Below are 22,149 nucleotides of genomic sequence, written 5' to 3' on the forward strand. Positions count from 1 at the left end.
CAGCATGCAAAGCAGCTGGTCTTTGGAGTTGCATGAGTTGTGTGTACGGGAATGTCTTTTATGCAATTAGTATTTGTGAAATGTGTTGGTTAAGTTATATTGACATGTTCATTGTCGTTCAATACCTTGAATACAATGGTGCTTTGCTGCAGTTATTAATGCAAACAAGAAGCTTCTCGGAGGCAAAAATCCCAGCTGAAGTCCTGAATACTTTGGTTTTCCGGTTCTTTGCATGCAGACTGTGGATATCTACTTTCACCTGCAACTAAATGTCAAGGTGGCACCCCTTGCAAAAGAGTGGGAGTCACAGTTGCCTCAGAGAGCTTTGCAACAACTGCTCCTTTTGATATTTCCTCTTCTACTCAGAAAATACTTCACCCACACAGAGTAAGAGTGAGAGGAATCTGTGAGGCATGCAAACGTGGCCCGAAGTGCAAAGATAAGAACGTGATAAGCTGATGGATTCCACATTGGGTCTTTTTTTTGGGGAGTTATCCTGGATTCTGGGCCATGAGGAGTGTGATGTTAGAGGAGGCGGAGCCAGATTGATTCAATAGCTGGACTGTGTGCTTTGTGGCGTGATTTGGGCCCCAAATTGGTGCTCCATTGTTTGATTGGATGAGCGCTAATGTGGTTAAGTAATCAGGCAGGTTGCTGCTTCGTGCATTGCTGAGAGGAGAGCGTTGTCTTCTCCACGTATAAGGATGGAAATCGAGCTCGAAAACGGTTTGTAAGGTCTTAATGCAGTTGTTTAAAAGCAGTGCTACCAGATAGCCATTTGTATCTTCCAATTAAAACAAGATAAATAGAAACAGTTTTCCCGAGCAGAGAAAACTCTGCTGTAGTCTCACAAATCAGACAAAACTCTATAAATGTTTTCAAGGTTTTTCCAAGGCACGTTTGAATGGCAAACTATAATCTGTCCAGACACTTAAAGGAGACATTATTATGCTCAATTTCAGGTTCATACTTTTTCTTTTGGGTTTCTACTAGAACATGTTTGAATGTTTTAATGTTAAAAACTCTTAATATTTCTCATACCGGCTGTCTGAATGTACCTGGATTCGCCCTTTGTCTGAAATGCTCTGTTTTAGCGTTGCTAGTCAACAGCGTGGGTCCATGTTTACGTCCTGTCAGCTGATGTCATCCACCCACACACTGCAACTGCAAATCAACAGGGACACATTGAGTTTTGCGTTTAAAACTTTGAGCTGGTCTCAATGATCACGAACTGTGTTTCTACACGGGCCGAGCGTTTCGATGCTTTTACAGCATTTGTAAAATATGTAACCTGCTCTTTAATACAAATTAAAAAAGAGAAGTTTTTACAATATGGGAACTTAAATGTGAAATGTTTTCCAGGAAGCATTGATTCATCACAGCCGTGACACGCGCTGGAACTTCGAAAGCAGTCGGCAAGCACAGATGTAGTAGTATATGAACCAAAGAGTTTCTTCCTCTTTCCTCCCCGTTAAAGGGTTTTTTTGGGGAGTTGTTCCTGTTCTGATGTGAGGGTTCCGGGACAAGAGGATGTCTAATGTGTACATATTGTAAAGCCCTCTGAGGCAAATTTGTAATTTGTGATTTTGGGCTATACAAAAATGAATTGAATTGAATTGAATTGAAGAGTTACCCACAAAGCCTCAGGCCTAATTTGAGATTAACCCGACCGTCTCAAACAACTAAAACTGCCGCAAAGCGTCTGCCCGCAGCCTTGCTCGTGTTGCCCCATGAAGAAGGAAGTGATGGTCTCACAACAATTGGCCCTGAAACCAGACTTCCTGTTTCGAGCCTCGTGGTCTCTGCAGTTTTAACAACACGCAGTCTCATCAGAATGGCCGGTCAAAAGCAGCACTCCCACAACATTGTGGGAAATGATTGCTTCCCTTATTTTAGCCCATTCTTGGCTGAGTGACCTACTGTAGCGTAGAGGGTGGAACACTGTACACCGGAAAGCAGCTACTGACCATGAAGATACAACAAAGTAGCTTTCTGTGTTCTCTTGTTCTCTAACATTCTCCTTTGAGTATAACGCTCAACTAAAGGGCATGAACGTAGTTTCCATGCAGACATTTCCTTTTTCATCATATAGGCACACAAGCAGGAAGTAGGTTGATGTGACCTGCACAGTTTCTGTTGCTCCCTCTCTCTAACTCTCTTTATTGTCTCTTTCTGCTTTTGGCTCCACAGACAGTTGCCCTCTGCCCCCCTACCCTGTGCACAGCAATTCATGCATGTGAACACACACACACACACACACACACACACACACACACACACACACACACACACACACACACACACATACACACACACATCACACACACACACACATCTCACACAGCCTCTTCCTGCTGCTATTGTAACAGAGCTCACAGTTCTTCTTTTCTATCTGGGCTGCAACTGTCACAGCTGCTGCGAGAGGAGGAGGTGCACGTTGAGGGCGTGCTCATGAATGTGCGTTTGCCTCTCTCCCATCACAAGTTGATCGATCGCGGTCGCACGCTCGAGCCGCTTCGGTTCGGCATCCTTTTGCATGTTTTGGATACATGGCTCCTTTTCAATAGAAGGAATTAAACATGGTGGACATGTACTCCAGGGTCTGGTCAGGTCACAGGGCCAAGCCGGACTTGACTCTGCCGGTGGGTCCTCAGGTAGGCCATCACCGCCACATCAAAGCGCCTTTTTATTGCTACATTGTACATTTGGAGTCTCCGTGGTCAGCGTGCTTGTGTTTTGATGACAGTCCTGCTTCGCGTAAACATGCCACTTGTTTCTTTTCCTGTACTAAAGTAAAGTGGTATAAATAGTGAACTGACCGTGTCGCTTAAAAGCTCATTCTCTTAATGTTTGTGTTAGATTTTTAGTTTTTGATGTTCGTGAACACTTTCATGTGGTCTTCAGTCTCTAACGTGTCTTTTGTATCTGAAAAGACGCAGCGAGAAACTCTGAATTCATGCGTTTAGGTCTGAATTCTATATATATAATACAGTTTCGTTTGTCGACGTTTTGTGATATTGGGAACAAGACTACCGGTAACTCATATCGCAACAACCAGACCAGAGAACTATAGTTATGATGTGTAACATAATACTGATGTATACAGTGCGTAGCTGCGTCAAAATACAAGAGTGACTGAACATTTCAGTGCTCAAAATGTTCCTTTTCTTCCGAAGGTTTGTGTTTTATGGTCAAGACAACATGCAGACAATACAGACTGAGCTACATGTCAAAGTCCTCCTTCTGCATAAATATGGCAGCTGTGAGTGTTCTGTATATGCGTGACATTACTCAATATGTGAGCATCATTTTAAGTTGCATTTGTACTTCTGGTCGAGGTGGAGCTAGTTCTTTATATGAGGTTTTCTCAGCGGTTCCAAACCTAGAGCAGGTCCGGCCCCTCATAGGAGTCACGATATGAATCAGAGAGGTCATGAGATGGTTAATGGGGCCGGAAAAAAGTTCTTTGACAAAAAGTTGGAATCATGTTTTCGACACTCCTCTAATCTGACTTTTCTTTTGCGAAACAATGAACCTTGTTTAACCTTGTGCAATCATTTAAATGAAACTATCTGAGAAGTTCAGAAGGAAAACATCTTTCTGGTAGAACTTTTAGGAAGATTTGAAACCGGTTTAATTTTTGAAAATGCATTGTATTTTATAAAATATGATATTTTTGTACGTAAAATCTAGAAAAGTATTAACTACAGCTGTCAAATAGAGGTAGTGGAGTAAAAAGCCCAATGCTTCCTTCTGAAAAGTAGCATCATAATAAAACATAAAAAAAAGTAAAGTACCTCAAAATTGTACTGAAGTCGTGTACCAGAGTAAAGGTACTTGGACTGATATATTTGCAGGCCAGTACTCTGTGGTATTCCCTTTCAAAGCGATGACAATCTATCACACATCATAGCGTTTGTTGATCTGTTTGTACAGTTTTCCTTGCATTGCATGCTGGGGGCATTCCAGCGTGGCTATTTCAGAGATCAATGATGCAGCTCTTTCATTTATATATATATGACCACTCGTCTCCACCTAAAGCAGCTACGCAGGGCGGGTCTCGCCAAGAAGGCTAGTGGGATTCATAATTACGCCAACGGTACACATAAAAAATGTCCGCCACTCTGACTATCCTTCAAAAAACGAATATGAATGTCTGGTCTACTCCTGTTCTATTTCTACGGTGGGAATATTAGTACTCATCTTTAAAGAAACGACTCAAATACAGACTTTAATGACTTGATAAGGAGATTTTGTGCACTGAACAAAGAATTACAATATTTGCCTCTGGTGTAGAAGTATAAAGTAGAATAACATTGAAATAGTCAAGTAAAGTACCTCAAAACTTGACTTATGTACATTACACGAGTACATGTACTTACTGGTATCTCTGACATGTCTCTTCATTAAAGCACTGCACATTTATCAGAGTGATGAACGGATGCAGCACGCACGCACACACACACACACACACACACACACACACACAGGACTGAGGCCTTGGTAAATATAGACCATGAGGCTAGCTGAGAGACAAGAGGTAGTTAGAGCGGCGTCTGAAAGAGTGCAGTGCCATCGCCATTATGAAGTCGCATGAAAAGCTCTGCGGGGCGACGGGGGGTGAGGAAGAGTTGCCTCAGTGGAGCCCAGGTGTAAAAGATCAGGTTTTTATCCAGGCAGGGGTCATTTCAAGTGTAATGTTGACACTTTTCACTGTGCAACAGTTTCAGAGTGCTGACGACAGAGGCAGCCTTTCATCACATCGCAGTTTCACTCTTTAATTGTCGCTCTTTAAACAAATGAGTTGTGATGATTTGCATTGTGTGGCAATACCTGATGACGGAAACCTAGTTTTTCTTTGTCTTTTTTTAAATTTAATCCAGCATTCATTTTTTTTATTTTAGCAAAACACACACACTAAAGCAGACATAACCTCTGGACGTTGTTTTCACACGGGATCATGAAACTGTTTTGTGTAGGTGTTTTTGTAAAGGAGGCAGAATTAGGTAATGATCATTATTGTGGTCGGAACGCCTCTGTGGCGTGTCTTTTTTTTGTTTTCAGCTGTGGGCTACTTCCTGTGCTTTGTCAGATGCGGAAGGGTGACATTATTCAGAGCTATGCTGGAGTGAGAGCAGCGGGGTTGAAGCCTGGCACTTGACACAGCTGTAATCTTGTACACCAAACACTTTTTGCAAGCTTGTTTTACCAGAAAATGTCTTTACAAAAGCACACACACACACAAATCCCACATTATCTTTAGTTCTTGTTCTGTAGAAACACCTGTGCCTGTACTTGAGTTTCTCCAGCTCTATTTTTTTGGCCTTCCCACAGGTGGAGCATGAAAGTCTCCGGTCAGCCGTGTACGTCAATGTAGCACAACTTCGCCAAAGCATCTCCGAGTCTCCCCCCTCGGCTCCCTCGTCCTACTCTCCCTCCTACCTCGACCCAGAGGGATGGGAGGCGCACGTTGACCGAGACAGTGGACAGGAGTACTACTACCACCCGTCCACGGGGCGCACCACCTGGGACAACCCCTTTCTAGACTCCCCCACGGACCCTGAGCCACCTTGTTCCCCCTCGCCTCCTCAATCTCCCGCCCCCCTTTCTCCGGCCGCCGCCTCGCCTCCTGCGTGGATCTCCGACTGGGAGCAGTTGGTGGATGAGACCAGCGGTCGCCCCTACTTCTACAACGCAATGTCTGGGAAGACGTCCTGGGAGCACCCGGAGCAGCTGAGCCCGTACCCCGCTCTGATGGAGCCTATGAGCGTGCACAGGTTTCACGAGGACGGGCCGGTAAGGACTGCCTGGCTGCTCTACTTAGCCTCTCTCTCTGTCTCTTGTTTTAGCTTCACCCTGGGGAAAGCTGTAAATGCGGTCTGCTTTTAATGGAATTAAATCCCCTGCACCTACATAGCAGACAAGGCTGGTTTTCATTAGGAAAGCTCACAGTTCCAGTGCAGAATGTCCCCAACATAGTGCAAGTATAAAAGACATTTGTCCTCAATTCATTTTATTCCTGTTCCAGACCGTTTCAAGAGAGATCGTTGAAATGCTCCACTTTATATGAGCATCTCGAGTACATTATTCAAACATTAGATGGTTTTCAGCTGCAACAAGTGACCCCTTTTTCTGCCCCTTAATGGCTTTTGTGAGCTAGAAAGAAGCACTTTGAGGCCACGGAAATGCTGTGACTTATTTATCAAAGTCATGGAAAAGTCATTGAGTATCTGGGTCATAGTGGGAAAGTATTCATCTGCCATTGTTCAGTGAGATTTAGCAACATTTCAACACAAAGACCAGTGTCGGGTCTAGTGATCACTGCAATGGTTTGATTAAAGGAATAGTTTGACATTTTAGGAAATGCACTCGTTTGCTGTCTCGTCAAGACTTCGATGAGAAGATCGATGCCACTCTTGCGTCTGTACGTTAACTATGCTACGCTTAGCTTAGCACAATGCCTGGAAACAGAGGGAAATAGCTAGCCTTGCTCTCTACAAAGGTCACAAAAGCCGTGTACCAGCACCTATAAAGCTCCAGAGAACAACAAGAATGAACTGCACCAAAGGTCAAACAAAGAGAGCATCACTCATTAGTTCATCTGCACTAAAACTCACAGATGTATTTACATCATGTTCGCTGTGTTTCCCTCCCCAGCCTCCTCTACCCAATGAGGACTACCCCTCACAGGAATACTCAGCTGCTGATCAGCCGGAGGGAAACGAGCATCCCCTCCCTAAAGAGTACACCCTCAGTCATGTGAGCCAGACCATCATCCCCCGGGCCAACCTGGACCGCAGCACCCCGGCTGGTTGGAACCTCAGTGTGGAACCCAACGGGACCTGGGTGTTCGCCAATGAGCACTCTCCAGAGCAGGTAGCTCCATGGAGTGACTGAGGAAGATGAAGTCCAGTTAAGATAGACTTCAATGAAGAGATATTTCTACGCTATTTGATTGCAGAAAGCACTTTAGTTTGAAGTGTGCAGATGCTTTTATAATAATAATATAACAATCAATCAAATAATCACATCGGGAGCAGAAAAGTATTGTGCAACTCCTTTAAGTCCCCTACCTCACTCTTATTGTTACTATCCCTGTATGATATTCTTTTAATTCAAAAGCATTCATGTTTTCTCATAATATGAATCGATTATATCGGAAACAAACTTTTTTTTATGTTACGCTAATTTGGATTAAAGTCGTTTTTCTTTCTAGTGATTCAACTAAAGCTGTGAAAATGTTTTAAAAGCTATTTTCTATTTGGGAAATCAACAGTGAGTTTGAATTATCAAAGAAATCTTTGTTGTGCCACAGTGGATCAAGTCTGTGGATGATCGAGGGCAGACCTACTACTATCTGAGAGACGGCTCCAGGTCTCAGTGGACCCTGCCTCAGGTAAAGGTCCCTCGCTGCACACGGGGATCAATGAGAACCAGTTTGTTCATGATGATCAGTAGAAGTATAGGTGCCATTCAGGACACACAGTCTTAAATGTACCCTCGTCTGAAGTCAAACAGGTCCCTCAGGGTTTCAAATACTTTAACTGTGACTAAACTAAAATGTGTCATGGTCCCTTCAGGTCCCTGTAGCTGCTGGTCAGTTCGGGATGGAGAATGGCGTCGAGGCAGGCAATCTGTCGGCCATCAAAAACTGGAGGCACACCATGGGACCTGGACAGCTCAGCTTGGCCCAGGATGAAGGGGTACCCACATTCATACTTTCACTCACACACACACACACACACACACCCCCACACACACACACACACACACTCACTCAGACCTGCAGGTACATGCGCATGCTGTATCACTCATCCAGGGTGTGACCGCGAAGCTTAGACAGAAGGCTTTAGTCAGCCAGAAGAAGTGAGGGCACGCCCAGGTTTTTCAACCCTTATTTAGCAAGGCAAATCAACTGCAGTGTGCACTCGTATTTACAGCAACAGCTTGAGGAAAGAGCTGCGAAGGAAGGGAGGGGGAGGGGAGGGCTGCTGGATTCAAGTGCAGGCTTCTTCCTACCGAGCAGTCAGGGGTTCAACACCTTGCTCGAGGGCACAACAGAAGGCTAGGGCTGGCCTCTGTGTTTTTTACGTCAAATTTTTTTTTTAAAGTGATCTGATCCCGTAGTTGTGTTTGTAGATGTGTCTCCTAGTTGTGGTTGAATTTGACACTTACAAGGTAAGAATACACGCTAACTGGCCAAACGTATGTGGATACCTGAGAATTCCCAACACATGTGATTGTTGGACAAGTCATTCCAAAATAATGGGCGTTGATCTGCTGCTATAACAACCTCCACTCTTGTAGGAATACCTTTCTGCAAGATGTTATAACCTGATGGTTATAACCATTCAGCCACTAGGGTGAGCTGTACGGGCACTTTTACATTTCACTCGTTGACTTTTTCTCACCAGCTGCCGGCACTTTTTCTTCCTGCTCCAGATTAGGTTCTTGTGGTGATTCACATTAAATGTCATGTCTCAGAAACCGTACGATGATAAAAATAACGTGGACATCATCAGGACAAGCTGAGACACGGGGGAGGGGGCTTTTGTAATCTATCGGTATAAAAAGTTCACGTCCTGTTTCTAAAAATAATTTGGGAACTGTTCGTCATAACTCGTCAAAAACATTTTCTTGAGGGAGGACACACAAAAAACAATCTAGGGTGTTTTATCTCCTGTCGAACTTCATGATGTCTTAGTGATTGCTGATACGCCGGTACACATGCCAACATGTGAATAAGGAGAGGAGCAGTACTTTTCCTCTTCAAGCACTGATGATTAGTGGCCTGCATTCGCTTCATCCCAAAATTGTTCGATGGGGTTGAGGTCAGAGCTCTGCGCAGACCAATGAACTGCTTCCACATCAAACTGGGAAAAACCAACAGGAAAGGGATGCACATAGTTGGAAGCACATATTCAAATATCAATGTGTGCTGGAGCATTAAGACTTTCTTTACTTAAAACTTAAGGAGTCCAAACTGTGATAAACTCGTTCGGTCTTAAAGTGTCTTATTCTGTTGTTCAGAGGTTCGTACCAACTCGCAGGAGGAAGACGTCCGACTACAGCAGCGACAGCTCCAGCACAGGAAACTCTCCAGAGACGCAGCACAACGTGAGTGGAATCTGTCAGTCTGCTGATACTTGTTACTCCAGAATAACTCAAGGCTGAAAGAATACCCAGTTAGCTACTAGCACTTATTCAGCACTGTGAGCTGCCTCGTATCTGAACGGTGTTCTGTCTTTCTCTTAAGGCTGTTGGGTTTAGACCCTGGAGAAACCCCTATTATCTGACCTCCAGGTGGCTGCGCTATAATGTGGGTTGTTGGTTTGAGCGCTCGCCTGAGCTCGACTCATAGATAGCAGCGTCTATCTATGACGGGTGGAAGGTGTGACTTTAAATCACTCACGGAGCGTTTGTTTCATTCCCTGCGTCAAAGTGCATGGATTCCCTCTGCTGGGACGCATGTTTTCAACCACACTGCCCACCTGATAGACCTGCTGTTTATGTTCCTCATGTGTCCTGCTGTATTCAGGCAGCTCAGGAGCTAATCCCCCGTCAACCTCACTTCAGATGTTTGACTTTTAAATGCACAATGCACAACCAACGTACGTATGTACGGATGGACAACCCAAAGATATTAGTCACAAAGTGCTTCACAGTCAAAGAAATACAAGAATACCAGGTAGAATCAAATAGATAAAACATAAGTGCACAAGGGAAACGGTCATAAGACAGAAGTTGAAACATGAAACACCACATGCTACATGAATGCTTGTCTAAACAGGATGTTGCCGGTGCGGAGGAATAAAAGCGTACGTTGGTTGTGGATTGCACATTCATTCGTCAAGAATCTGCAGTGAAGTGTTGGGTGGATTAGCTCCTGAGCTATCTGACTACAGCAGGACGTGAAACCAACTCATGACCGTACAATACGTACTTCCTCCCATTCTCGTGATGCCTCAAAAAGCCTGGAGGCATTTTCTTTACATTTTGCACAAACGTCCACCTGGATGTGTGGATCCAGGTGGATCCAGTCCTTCATCAAGGATGAAGGACTGTGACCCGTGAGTCCATGTGCTCGTTGTGATAATCTCACTCAAATGTCTACTGGATGAGATGATGAAGTGACAGACATGGACTTAAACTGCAAATGGACTGTTTGGCCAACGCATACAACCAGGAGACGTTGATTCTGGTTCTTCTTATCAACAAATTACACAAAAAGACCAAAACCAACAATCAGTTGATTGAGTGACTCTAAGCATAGATGGATGAGGATATTCTTCATATTAGGAATTCATTATCCTGAACGCTGCATGCATGCATGCATGGCTGGACTGATCAAGTTTGTGCTCGACCCAAACCAGAATTGTGTGTCCCTCACATCAACACTTAGCTTGACTTTCTCACTCGAGCGTAACAATTACAAATAGCCCATGAAGAATTCAGATGTCGTGACCATTTCAGGTGCAGAACTTGGAGAAAGCCGGGATCCTCAACAAAACAAAAGTCTGTGAGAACGGCAAGAAAGTACGGTAAGCTAAATCTTCACTTTAAGGACACGCTCAGGTTTCACTTTTTGTGTGTTTGGAGTCATGTGTCCCCCCCCCCCAAAGCGCTCTGTTGCCTTGTTCTGTGTTTGTGACGCTTATTCCCCCATCTGAAGGAAAAACTGGGCCCAGACGTGGACGGTTCTCCACGGAGGAGTGCTGACGTTCCACAAAGACCCAAAGTTTGCAATGACGGGGGCCTTGGTACGACCTACACTTAAATATGAATCACAGAAGCACTGGCATGTTTGTATGTGGGGAGGAAAGTGCGTTAATACGAAGATCTGACACCTGAACGCTGCTTTCTCTGCTGATGTTGCATTCTGAGAAGGTTGTGATGAGGTGAAAGCTTATGGACAGAATTAGTCACTGACCTTTCCTCTTTTTTTGTCTTGAAGCTGCTTTTTCCCTTCACTTTGGTATCATGTTCTACACCTGAGAAAACAGTTGAAACTTTACACTGCAGCGTGTGTGTGTGTGTGTGTGTGTGTGTGTGTGGCGTCACCTTTATGGGGAGTGACGGCACGGAGAAACAATACCTCGGGGACGCTCGCCGCTTTTGTTTGAACGCAGCTCGTCTCTTGGAATGCGGCGCCGCCAGTTTTGTAAACAGCAGTTTTTTTGTTTGTTTTGTTTTGTTTTCTTCCACGCAGCACAAGACCAATCAGATCGTTCCGGAGGTCACGGTGGACCTGCGAGGAGCGTCGATTGGCCGGGCGTCAAAGGACAAGTCCAGCAAGAAGAATGTTTTAGAGGTGTGTGTGTGTGTGTGTGTGTGTGTGTGTGTGTGTGTGTGTGTTTGTTGACATGGAACACAATGCAGCATGTGCCACGAGCAAATAACACATTTAAAAACTGAGGGTTTTTATGCCTCTCAACTAAAACATGATCTTGTGTATTTCTATAAGATAGTATAATAAGTGGTCTGGGAATTATCTTAATGTAGTTTGTGATTCATGATTTCGTCCCAACATCTCATTATCTCTCCTCCAGTTAAAAGGCAAGAACGGCGTGGAGTTTTTGATACAGTACGATACAGAAAGCATCATCACAGACTGGCACAAAGTCTTAATGGACACCATACGGCAACTGGTAAGTCCGGCCGTCGTCCATAACTGAGACATGAAAATGATCCACGTTAAACTGCAAACAAATCTCTGGCTGATGAAGTTAAACTTGACTTCAACAACAAATTCCATTATCAGTGAATTAGCAGAGACAAGTGCGTTCAGTGTTCAATGATTCTTAACCCTGTGCTGATAAAATAATCTAGTTTAAAGTGTCTCTGTAGGAACCTGTTAAAAAAGTGCTTTCACCAAAGACCGTTTGAGGAATGATGTATAAAATGTGACTGACAGTAGCTGGCAGATTGTGTAATATGACCTTATTACGAAAACAAATGTCCAAATGTTCCATTCTACAATGGAGTTGCAGACAAACGGGAGATTAAAATACTGTTTAATTCAGGTTTAACTGCGGTAATGTTGCAGCCGACGGTGAGCGATCGGTCTGACTGACTCTACTTTGTACGTCTGTCCGTCAGGAGTACCTGGACCATCATTCAGAGGACGAGGACGGGGACATATATGAGAAGATCGCAGAGCGAGATGACAAGGTTGCAGGCGGCATTGACAAGCAAAGATGTCAGTAAAGAAACTGAAATCTGGCATGAATGATGTCATCGTTCTGACCCAGTTAGACGCATCAGAACCCATTGAGAGCTACACTTATTCAAAAGTCAAACATTGTTTTTTTTTGTTTTTTTTAGCCTCCAGGCCGAGCGTCACGCACTCATCCAGCTCTGCAGGAGAGACGGACCAGAATCGGATTCGAACCAAGCTGATGAAGTTCCTCATGAAGCGACCCACGCTGCAGTCTGTGAAGGAGAAGGGCTACATCCGAGGTAAACTCAGACACATGACACGAGGTAGGGCTCTCCGGGCTGGGGCTGATTTGAATAGAAGCTGATGGGAAAGTGAGTTTCACTCCACCAGACCTTGAACACTCGCACTGTTTGTGGTGATACGTGTAGATATGTAAACACATCTATATTGAACACACGGACGTTTGTTTTGCAGAAAGACAGCATAAAGAAATATAACATGAAGAAAGACAAAACACAATAATACTAAGACTGTAATCTCCTCTATTATACTATAAATATTTATTATTTATGTTGCATTCGATTGTACCACTGCTTATTATGCTGTGTTCTGTCATGGTGTAATCTGTACTTTTATCAATACTTGATGTTTGACACATAATCTATAGTTACATGTTGAACTTCTGTTGAACCCCACCAGCTGCATCTCTGTCTATATTTTCTTCGATTTCTGTTATTCATTTTTATTTTCCCAACATAACTACATTTTCTCAAATAGAGTATTGATTCTGTCTCTATTCATGTCTTTGATGGGGTGATAGTACTGCTACTACAACTATTACGACCTCTGTTACTACTACTGATGATACTGTTCTTCCTCCCTGTAGACAATGTGTTTGGTTGCCATCTGGCCACTCTGTGTGCACAAGAGAAGACCACAGTTCCTAGTTTTGTGGAGAAATGTATCAAAGCAGTGGAAAGGAGAGGTAATCCACCATGTTTGAGTCCCTGCCTGAAGTATGTTTGTTGTTGTTGCTGTGTGCAGTGAAGAAGTTGACTTCCTGATGTGTTGATTTGCAGGTTTAGACATCGATGGACTCTACAGAGTGAGCGGAAACCTCGCCGTCATCCAGAAACTACGCTTCAAGGCCGATCACGGTAAATCTTCCAACTAGTTTAATTCAGTCAATGACTCCAGATGTAGAAGGATTCACACTGCAGCTCACGGCAGACAGCAGCGCCCCCTGCCGTGCATTAATGCGCTGTGCACCTGTTTTGTTCAAACAGAGGAACTGGACCTCGAGGACGGCCAGTGGGAGGACGTTCACGTCATCACCGGAGCGCTGAAGTTGTTTTTCCGAGAGCTTCCCGAGCCACTTTTCCCATTCAGCCACTTTAATAAGTTCATCACAGCCATCAGTGAGCAGATTTCTGAATCCATAAATCTAATTTGAACACACTATATTTGAATATTCAGTCTAAATACAGACTATGTTTAAAACTAGCATGAATGACGGTATTGGTGACTGGTTGATGTTCATTTTGTCCTGTTTTTTTATAGGAATTCCTGATTACAAAACAAAAGTGTCTTGCATGTACGAGCTGGTCAATTCACTTCCTCCTTCCAATCATGATACCATGAAACTCCTTTTTGGGCATTTACGCAGGTATTTTTTTCTTTAACTTTTATCCTTTGCATGTTTCCACCAAACAGTTTGAGAATCTATAACAGGTGAATAAATATTGATTTAAGAGTGTGACAAATGATCCTCTATTTTCTTCTCTCACAGGGTCATTCAATATGGAGAGGACAATCGCATGACTGTGCAGAATGTGGCGATTGTATTCGGCCCGACTCTGCTTCGGCCAGAGATGGAGGCGTCCAACATCGCCATGCACATGGTCTTTCAGAACCAGATAGTGGAGCTCATCCTGAACGAATACGAACGCCTCTTCTTCTCCAGCTAAAGCGGTCACAGGCCTCCAGTGCAGAGCCTGCACAAACGTCTGTGTGCTCAAGTTATTTGAAGTGCTAGATTTACCCTCCATGCATTCACATAAACCGCTTCAGTGCAACATCTGAAATGAAACTCGTAAAAATAAGTTAAAGGGCTCTTCAAGTTTTCTTTGCTCAGACTATTTGAGGTTTAACCCCGTAAAAATGAGATGAAAAGGATCTTCAAATTTCTTTTCTGAGAATAATTGAAGCGTGTTCAACCACTGTTTAGTCCAGATTTACTCCGTAGGAGGCTGACACTGTTGGATCTGTCTTTGGCAGTATTGTCTGATTGAGCCACACAAGCTTGTTGCTTGAGTTGAAGAAGGAGTGTATCAGATTGCTCGAGCTCTCACAAGTCTCTTTCTGGAGATTTTAATTGTCTATTTTGTATTTTTTGGCGATAATAGAACCCAAGTCAAGCCTGGACGGATGCATTGACGCTCTCCTAAAGAAATGATCAGTGATTGCTGCCATCTTTATTTTAGAAATTTGAATGACATTTAAATATTGTTTTGAATTTTAAATTACAGTATATCACATATGGCAATAACTGATATTGTGTTCTAATATTGCCTTATTTTTACCCATGAATTTGAATGTAATATAGAAATGTATAATAAGAAATATTAAAACCAACATCTCGCTGTGAAATAGATGGTGACATAGAATACTTGTGCAACCTATAGATTATTTTCCACTGAATGAAATGCCATGTCATGCTATTCTTGAAGAAACTGTATAATAACACCATAGAAATATAAACTAATGATTCATTATTTGACGGTAAGATCGGTCTGAACATGAAACAGTAGAGTGGATTCTAGAAGAGATGTATGACCTGTAAATAGAAATCGAAGGCATGTTCATGCTGAATGTTGTTGGAATTGCACAAGTTATTCCATAATAAAAAAATAACTTTGTAAAAAAGTACAGCTGTTTATTTATTCTTGTCAATAGGCTCATGAAATTATGTCTGTAAATTAACAACTTAAAAATGGGAGACATTCACAACTATCTGGTATTTTGAAATCCAAGTACAGAAGTATGATCAACAAAATGTACTTGAACACAAATAAAAGTGCTCTTGCACAGAACTGCCCCTTTTAGAGTGTTTTTGCTTCGTATGTTATGTTGTTTTTTCACCATTACCAATGGTTATCAATGCAGCATCTACATTTTGCACCTTGGTCGAGGTAGAACCATTTTAAACTTGTAAATATATATATATATATATATATATTGGACCATAAAATGGCATTAATATGCTTACTATTATTTACAGTTTACTGACCTGTTTAATATTTAAATTTCTTCTTCGTGATCTGCTAAATGCTTTTCATTTGAATTTAATCAGATATTTTATTGTACTCAGACTTTAATACACCCTCGCACTTATTTTTATTTGTTTATGTATTTATTTGTTTATATATGTATTTGTTAATATTTTTGTTTTATATATTTCCATGTATATTTACAGCTATTTGTATCCATTTATTTTATTTATTTTGTAAAGTCAGTGTAGCTAGTCGGAACCATTTGAGGGGGTGGACGCTCTTCCGGAAGCTGTCAGCTGTGAACACCGCATCAACTGCAATGAGTTTTGAGTGGCCCTGGCAATATAGTTTCCCACCGTTTTTTACGTGAGTCAACTTTTTCTTAAACCCTTTATCAACTCTGCTTACTAGCTGCCATTGTTACCTTGTTATTGAATTGACGTACGTTGCTTTCGAGAGCTAGCATCACGTTATCTCGGCTACATGGCTAAACGAAACACAAAATGCTAAGGAAGTGGATTTATTTTTCTACTTACTAGCTTTCTAAAGTTTGTGTAACAGCCACACGTGTTGACCCAATAAGGCTCGACTGCATGCGGATAGTTACAAACATTAACATGTAGATAATTAACGCTGGTGTGTGCAATTTCAGAGAATGAGTTTAACGTTAGCTGTTACTAGCTAGCTGTGTTCATAGCTATCAAACAGTGTTACAGCCAATTCTGTGACCCATCAGATTATGTGACCAGGCTGGTTTTGTAATTTCGGATGTATGATTCCACTGCAAATGTTTTTTTTAATTTTTATTATGGCTGCACACTATATTTAAATTATATCACTTTTCATAATCTACATCACAAAGTGCTTCATAAAGGCTACAAAAATAAACCTCTTTATTTGTAATATTTACACTTCACAAACTCTATTCTATACACATGCATTAATGGAGAGATGTTTGTGCACAGGTGCCCCGAGCAGTTGGTGGTTTAGTACCCTGCTCAATGGCACCTCGGCATTGCCAACGAGGCGAACCGGCACCTCTCTAGCTACCAGTTAACCCCCCCTACTTGGTCCTTACAGGGACTTGGATCGGTGACCAAGTCCTCAAGTTCCTTTTTTAAAGGAAATTAAAATTGAATAAAGGACATTAAAGCTCAAGTAAAATCATAATAAGGCTTTCCAATTAAAATATTTCTCTAGAGAGGAGATCACTGACTTCAGCCGACTAAATTCCCTCAGGCAGATTGTTCCTGAGCCTCGTCGCCATGAATGCAAACGCTCTGCCCTCTTTAACTTTAAACCCAGCCTCTAGAACAGACACCAGACGCTCGAGCATCTCAAAGGTGTGTCTGGTACTAAGAAGGGAGAGGCTATGAAAAGCCTTAAAAGTGGTCAGTAAAATCTTAAAATATCAAGTGTATCGGTAGAGCATGTAGGAGGATCAGCGACACATATCAGAAAAATGCTGATTGTTCGATGTTAACAGGGTTCAAACGTGATTATTAAACGTCTCAATCTGCTGCTATAAAAGCCTCCACTCTACTGGTAAATCTTTACACAATACTTTCAAACCTGGATGCAGAGATTTGCTTCGTTCAACAGCATCAGTGAAGTGTGATCAGGGTTAAAGTTCATCCCAGAGGCTTTGTACATGGAGGACATTGTTTCTGTTGAAGCAGGAAAATACTTTCTACAAACATTATTGTCAGAAATATATGTTGTTCAATTAATATTAACATACCAGACCAAAAGCCGGTGTACAAAAATAGTAAATATTATGTAAATCCAGTTGAGAAAGTGTTTATAGATAATCTAACTAAATAGGAATGTCTAGTTCAGTGAATTTAATACCTGAAAAAACATAACATGGTTTTATTCTGCACAAATATTTGCAAAACACACATAAAAACAGAAGAAAACCAGAATTTGAAGACACAGTGGGATAAATGGCACATAACAAGAAGAAGCAGACTTTGATAAAATGGTCTGAATGTGATGTTAAATATATATTTTTAAGGAAAGCGAGACAAACACTACATTTACAGGTGGATTGAATCTTCGTCTGTTGATTGCGGTTCCGTATGACTTCCTGTTTCCCGTCTTTCTGCTCCTCTCGCTCTCTCTCTTTGTGGACAGGCTTCAGCCCAATGTTGACACCAGACAGAAGCAGCTGGCGGCCTGGTGTTCGCTGGCTCTGTCTTACTGCCGCCACCACAAGCTCTACACCCTGGACATCATGGAGGCTCAGGAGAGCCCCGTGTTCAACAACAAGAAGATAGAACGTATCCTTTACGGTCCACCTGTGGCTCAGTCGAGGCCATAAGCATCAACATTTGTTACTTTCTGTTTTTTGGTTTGCCCTTAACTGAATTCCAGGAAAACTGTCAATGGAAGCCATTCAGGTTGTGTTTGAGGAATTGAGGAAAAAAGGTAAAATTGTCTTCTGTCTAAATGTTTATTTTAGAAATACTTCTCTCATTCATTTCAACAGAAATACTTTTTTTTTCTCCTTTTTTAATGATTCAGGAAACCTGGAATGGTTGGACAAAAACAAGTCTCGGTGTTTAGTGATGTGGAGACGACCGGAGGAATGGGGAAAGCTAATACACCAGTGGGTGAGTCATGGACCGTAAAACACATGCTGTTCTGTCTGTACTGTGTACATCTGACCAAGAGGAGGAAATGTTCTCTGAAGCAATAAATAAGAAGTACATTTGAAATAGGGCTGGGCGATATGGCCTAAAAAAAAAATCTCCGATTTTTTTACAAAAAATCCGATTCACGATTTAAATCGATTTTTTTCCCCCAAAATTTTTTGCAGATGACAGAAGCTGTTGAAAACAATTTTCTTTTATTTTGTGATGATTTTCCCAAGTAGGTTGATAAAAATAAAGTGCAAACAAAACCTGAACATTGTAGAAAGGTGCCTGTAGTATACAAAAAGTATTTGGTCACTCTTTTGTTTGCCTGAATCATTTAAATATAAAATTAAATTAAACATAACATTAAATGGCATTAAATAGTAGCCTTCCATTGTAAACAACTGTGCAAATGTAACTTTTTACAGTAAGCTTTTCTAACTGAATACACTGATACAAACACAGCATGAAATAAAATGTATGTGACCCTTTAACATTCACATTTTCAAAAGTGCAACATCTGATCTAACATCAACATAACATATTTTGCACAGTAAATAAGTGCATGTAAACAAAATCAAGTGCATTCACAACATAACCAACAGTATTAAACAGTAGTGCATGTTTTTTCTAAATTTTTTTGCCAGGAAGACAAGCCTGTCTACTACCTCTGGCTTCAGGCATGCACAGTGGCATGTAACAATGCCCCCCCCACACACTGAAAAGCCTCTCAGAGGGGGCACTTGTAGCTGGCACAGAGAGGTATTTCTTTGCTAAAGTACTTAGCCTTGGAAAGTTAAGTTGGTGACGCTTCCACCAGTCAAGTGGATCGGTGTCTGGGTCAACCTGCTGGACCACAGGTCAGTTGTTGCGGAGTAGAATGACATCCCCTCCAGCTCCGCAGAGATCCTTTGGCGTGTACTATTGTACAGCCGAGGCAAGGCAACGTCAGAAAAATGTTTACGGCTTGGTAGCACGTACCTGGGGTCCAAAGCTTTGAGACGGTGAATAAACCCCGGCTTTTCCACGGTGTATATGGGCACCATATCTTTTGCGATATACATCGCGACTGCATCCGTGATGGCTTTCCACCGGGCACTCTTCTTCGCATGCGGAGTACAGTTGGTGAATGTCTCCAAAATGCTGGGTTGTTGTTGTGAGGTGGCGGCGGCGGCCAGCAGTGAAGCTGCTGGCCGCCATTGTTTTAGTTTGTAAACAATGCGCGCGCACTCTACTACGGGAACCGAACGGGGGGGAGGGGTGGGGGCGATTTTCTCGATTTTCAATAAAACACATCGCCTTAAAGCACACATTCGAATTAATCGATTAAATCGATTTATCGCCCAGCCCTAATTTGAAAGCAGAGTAATCCGCTGTCATCAGAGCATGTAACCTGATTTCTTAAATGTCATGCGAGCTAGATGTCTCGCCCATGTCGATGTGTCACCAGGGCTGTAATTAGCTGATTACATGTTAAAGGACAGAGACTTCAGACAGGGAAAGGACCGCTGAGGCATCAGGACGGCCGGATGAAAGGACAGATCATCAGGAATGATTATGGAACTCAAATTAAAACCGCAGTGAGAGAGATTATCAGAAGTCCCGGCTGGATGATTCACTACGAGCAGACCTGGATGTCTGATTAAGACTTTGTCAAAACGTTAGTTGCTGCACCTCATTAAAGGCTCTATTTATAACCGTGTGCTCCAGATCTCATGCCTCCGGTACAAAAAAATAATTTTTACCACGTGTTGTGTCCGTCCTCAACTGATTTCCTCGTCGATCACTCTTCTGTTCTCTAACATTTCAGGTTTCCAAAATCGGGATGGTCAACTCTGTGTTTACGCTCTATGAGTTGTCTAATGGTGATGACACAGAAGGCGAAGGTACGGAACCATTTACAAACGCAAAGATGAATCGGAGTCCGTTCATTGGATTTCAGGCTCATTAACTTATTTAAATATATTTGATCACTTCGAGTAAACATAAAGGATGTCCAGGGACACTTTGCAGAATCACAGACATCTTTTAAATCAACTTGTCAAAAGTACAAAAGAAGAGGCTTTTATTTATTTAATTATTTTTAATTTGTTTTGTACGTTTTATTTGTTTATTTCACTTCTTTTTTTTAAAAAATCTTTTATTAGAATTTGTTTCAGAACCAGTAGGTTTTTGACATAAAAGTATTGCTAAAATCAGAAAGCTTTAATGTAGAAAAGAAGAATATTGCAACAAAAATATTTAAAACAACACTATAAAATATGTGCAATATATTTCAATTAAAATGAAAGATCTGTGCACTTGTGCAAACTTGTTGACTGTAATCTGTTCCTGCAGAGTTCCACGGTTTAGAGGACTGGATGCTGCTGCGCTCGCTGCAGGCGTTAGAGACCGACGGCAAAGCAGAGATCATGACCATGGATGACGGAAAGGGGGTCAAGTTCTTCTGAAGCGGCGCTGGACTCACACACACACTCCGTCTGGGAGGCCTCGTACTGAACCTCGCGGGGCACATTTTTTCCAAGGTGCACCTCAATGCTCAGCCCAGAGGACGCTTTGTCCTGCAGTCGTTGTTGCTTTTTAGTTTGTGCGACGCCTTCTCTCATAGGAAGAGAAGCAATATCATTTCTTAAGTGTTTGAGGTGACGCCACATTTAAAGTTGTCGCAGGTAACACTTGTTGCCATTTAAACATGCAATGGGCCTTTTCAGGGGACTAAATACTATCTGAATACTCCGGGGGAAATCTCTCCCCACCAGCTGTTTCTTTATTGTAAATACGACTAGTTTTATCCCGATTTCTTTTCTTTTTTTCTTTCCCCTGTCAACAAATCTCCTGGGTATAATTAGCTGTGAAGCTGTTGCTCGGCTGTTTCTCCTCTGAGTCTGAGACATCCCAAAGAAATCCCAGAATGCAACACCAGGGGGACTTTTTATTTTGAGTAGAGGAACACCACAGAGACTCGGAACCACCAATCCTGGCCCGACTCAGCTGAGTGTCATAATAGTGGACTTCATGTACAGATTGCTGTCATCCTGTTATTGTGCTGTAGCTACTGTTCTGTCCTCTCTTTCTCTGTCTATTTTCAACTTTCTTTCTTTTTTCATATCCTGTAGGTAAATAAATTAGAACTTTGCTATACTTGCTTCCTTTTTGTTTCTCTGAGACTTCTTGTCATGTCGTGTGTGTGTGAAACAAGTGATAATGTTAACAGCACCGTGCAGACGTGCACCGCAGTGATGGGGATCTCTGCCTGCAGCTGTACTGAACAGATGATCAAACTCACATCATGTACTGGTCCTGCCCGTGGGGTGATAACAAGCCTGCGTGTGCGGGACAGGTGGGGCCCAGTCAGGGTGGCCTTGGCTGATAAAAGTGTCCTGTTTCAGCTTCTGTCCGCTGTGTGGCTCCCCCTGCAGGTTAGACTCGCACGCTGCACACCTTCATTCAGGTTAGCCAAATGACGACAGACTTTAGTGAAGTGACTCGTTAATTCAGAGAAACTAGAGATACACTTGTCAGTGAGGGGCCAATTAGAAGAGGGAACATCCTGTTCCTCTGCTGGGCTCCTGCTCACAGAGCAAAGTGAACAGGGGCGACATGTCCAGCTCATAAATACAAGGAAATATCAAAAAACACAAAGTTGATGGATCCTCTCTGAGACAGTCTCCTCAATACGGCCCACATTTAGATTTTCAAGCTCTTCTTGGACACCAATTACGCATGAAATGAAAAGCAGACCACGCTAATGAAATGTTGGGGTTTTAAAAGAGTACTAGTTTGCAATCCCTCTGTAGTTACTCCCTCTGATATAGTCGTGTTAGCGCGTCAAAGCTGCGGGAGGGGCGGAGTTGGGAAGGAGCGCGCAGGACTGTGAGCTGTTGATATAGGCAGAGCGTCCTCTTTCACCCGAGGTTATGGCTGAGGACTTCGTGAAGAGGAAAACTCGTGATTATTTGAGTGTAACTATGCGCCAATCTGCGTTCATCTTATTTGTTTTTACGCAGCGGCTGTAATGAGTAAGTACACTTTTCTTACTTTCCTGTGTTTGTTTGTCTTTGCATACTAAAATATATTT

General features: G+C 42.4%; 3 protein-coding genes across 6 annotated transcripts in view; all 3 read left to right on the plus strand.

Annotated features, from left to right (window-relative positions):
* Positions 1-2,506: 2,506 nt before the first annotated feature.
* On the plus strand, positions 2,507-15,085 carry arhgap27 (Rho GTPase activating protein 27). Of its 3 annotated transcripts, none has more exons than XM_079293265.1 (17): positions 2,507-2,654; positions 5,335-5,796; positions 6,658-6,876; positions 7,316-7,396; positions 7,581-7,703; positions 9,031-9,117; positions 10,474-10,541; positions 10,673-10,760; positions 11,210-11,311; positions 11,550-11,648; positions 12,100-12,199; positions 12,325-12,459; positions 13,047-13,145; positions 13,240-13,317; positions 13,447-13,578; positions 13,721-13,826; positions 13,950-15,085. In XM_079293265.1, the coding sequence occupies exons 1-17, from the start codon at positions 2,580-2,582 to the stop codon at positions 14,125-14,127; spliced, it is 2,232 nt and encodes a 743-aa protein (XP_079149391.1). In that variant the 5' UTR covers positions 2,507-2,579; the 3' UTR covers positions 14,128-15,085. The 3 variants fall into 3 exon arrangements, with proteins under 3 accessions (XP_079149391.1, XP_079149392.1, XP_079149393.1); XM_079293266.1 differs by having other exon boundaries at positions 10,480-10,541; XM_079293267.1 differs by lacking the exon at positions 7,316-7,396.
* Positions 15,086-15,722: 637 nt separating this feature from the next.
* On the plus strand, positions 15,723-21,210 carry vps25 (vacuolar protein sorting 25 homolog). Its single transcript, XM_079293271.1, has 6 exons — positions 15,723-15,798; positions 17,569-17,714; positions 17,809-17,862; positions 17,959-18,047; positions 19,882-19,957; positions 20,409-21,210. Exons 1-6 carry the CDS (start codon positions 15,752-15,754, stop codon positions 20,519-20,521), a joined length of 525 nt encoding a protein of 174 aa, XP_079149397.1. The 5' UTR covers positions 15,723-15,751; the 3' UTR covers positions 20,522-21,210.
* A 769-nt stretch (positions 21,211-21,979) lies between these two features.
* The window catches only part of wnk4a (WNK lysine deficient protein kinase 4a), a 34,656-nt gene continuing 34,486 nt past the window's right edge, over positions 21,980-22,149 (plus strand). For both annotated transcript variants that reach the window (XM_079293261.1, XM_079293262.1), the window contains exon 1: positions 21,980-22,090. The gene's annotated coding sequence lies outside the window, so the exon portion shown is untranslated. The remainder of the gene's footprint in view (positions 22,091-22,149) is intronic.

This window comes from Melanostigma gelatinosum, assembly GCF_949748355.1.
Source record: "Melanostigma gelatinosum genome assembly, chromosome: 21".
NCBI classification, from domain to species: Eukaryota; Metazoa; Chordata; class Actinopteri; order Perciformes; family Zoarcidae; genus Melanostigma; species Melanostigma gelatinosum.

Excerpts from the sequence above, each read along its gene's own strand:
- arhgap27 (XM_079293265.1), top strand. The coding sequence starts at position 2,580 with ATGGTGGACATGTACTCCAGGGTCTGGTCAGGTCACAGGGCCAAGCCG. Across the intron at positions 7,704-9,030 it reads GCTTGGCCCAGGATGAAGGG|AGGTTCGTACCAACTCGCAG; the intron begins GTACCCACATTC and ends TCTGTTGTTCAG. Across the intron at positions 13,146-13,239 it reads CAAAGCAGTGGAAAGGAGAG|GTTTAGACATCGATGGACTC; the intron begins GTAATCCACCAT and ends GTTGATTTGCAG.
- vps25 (XM_079293271.1), top strand. The coding sequence starts at position 15,752 with ATGAGTTTTGAGTGGCCCTGGCAATATAGTTTCCCACCGTTTTTTAC. Across the intron at positions 17,863-17,958 it reads TGAGGAATTGAGGAAAAAAG|GAAACCTGGAATGGTTGGAC; the intron begins GTAAAATTGTCT and ends TTAATGATTCAG. Across the intron at positions 19,958-20,408 it reads TGATGACACAGAAGGCGAAG|AGTTCCACGGTTTAGAGGAC; the intron begins GTACGGAACCAT and ends CTGTTCCTGCAG.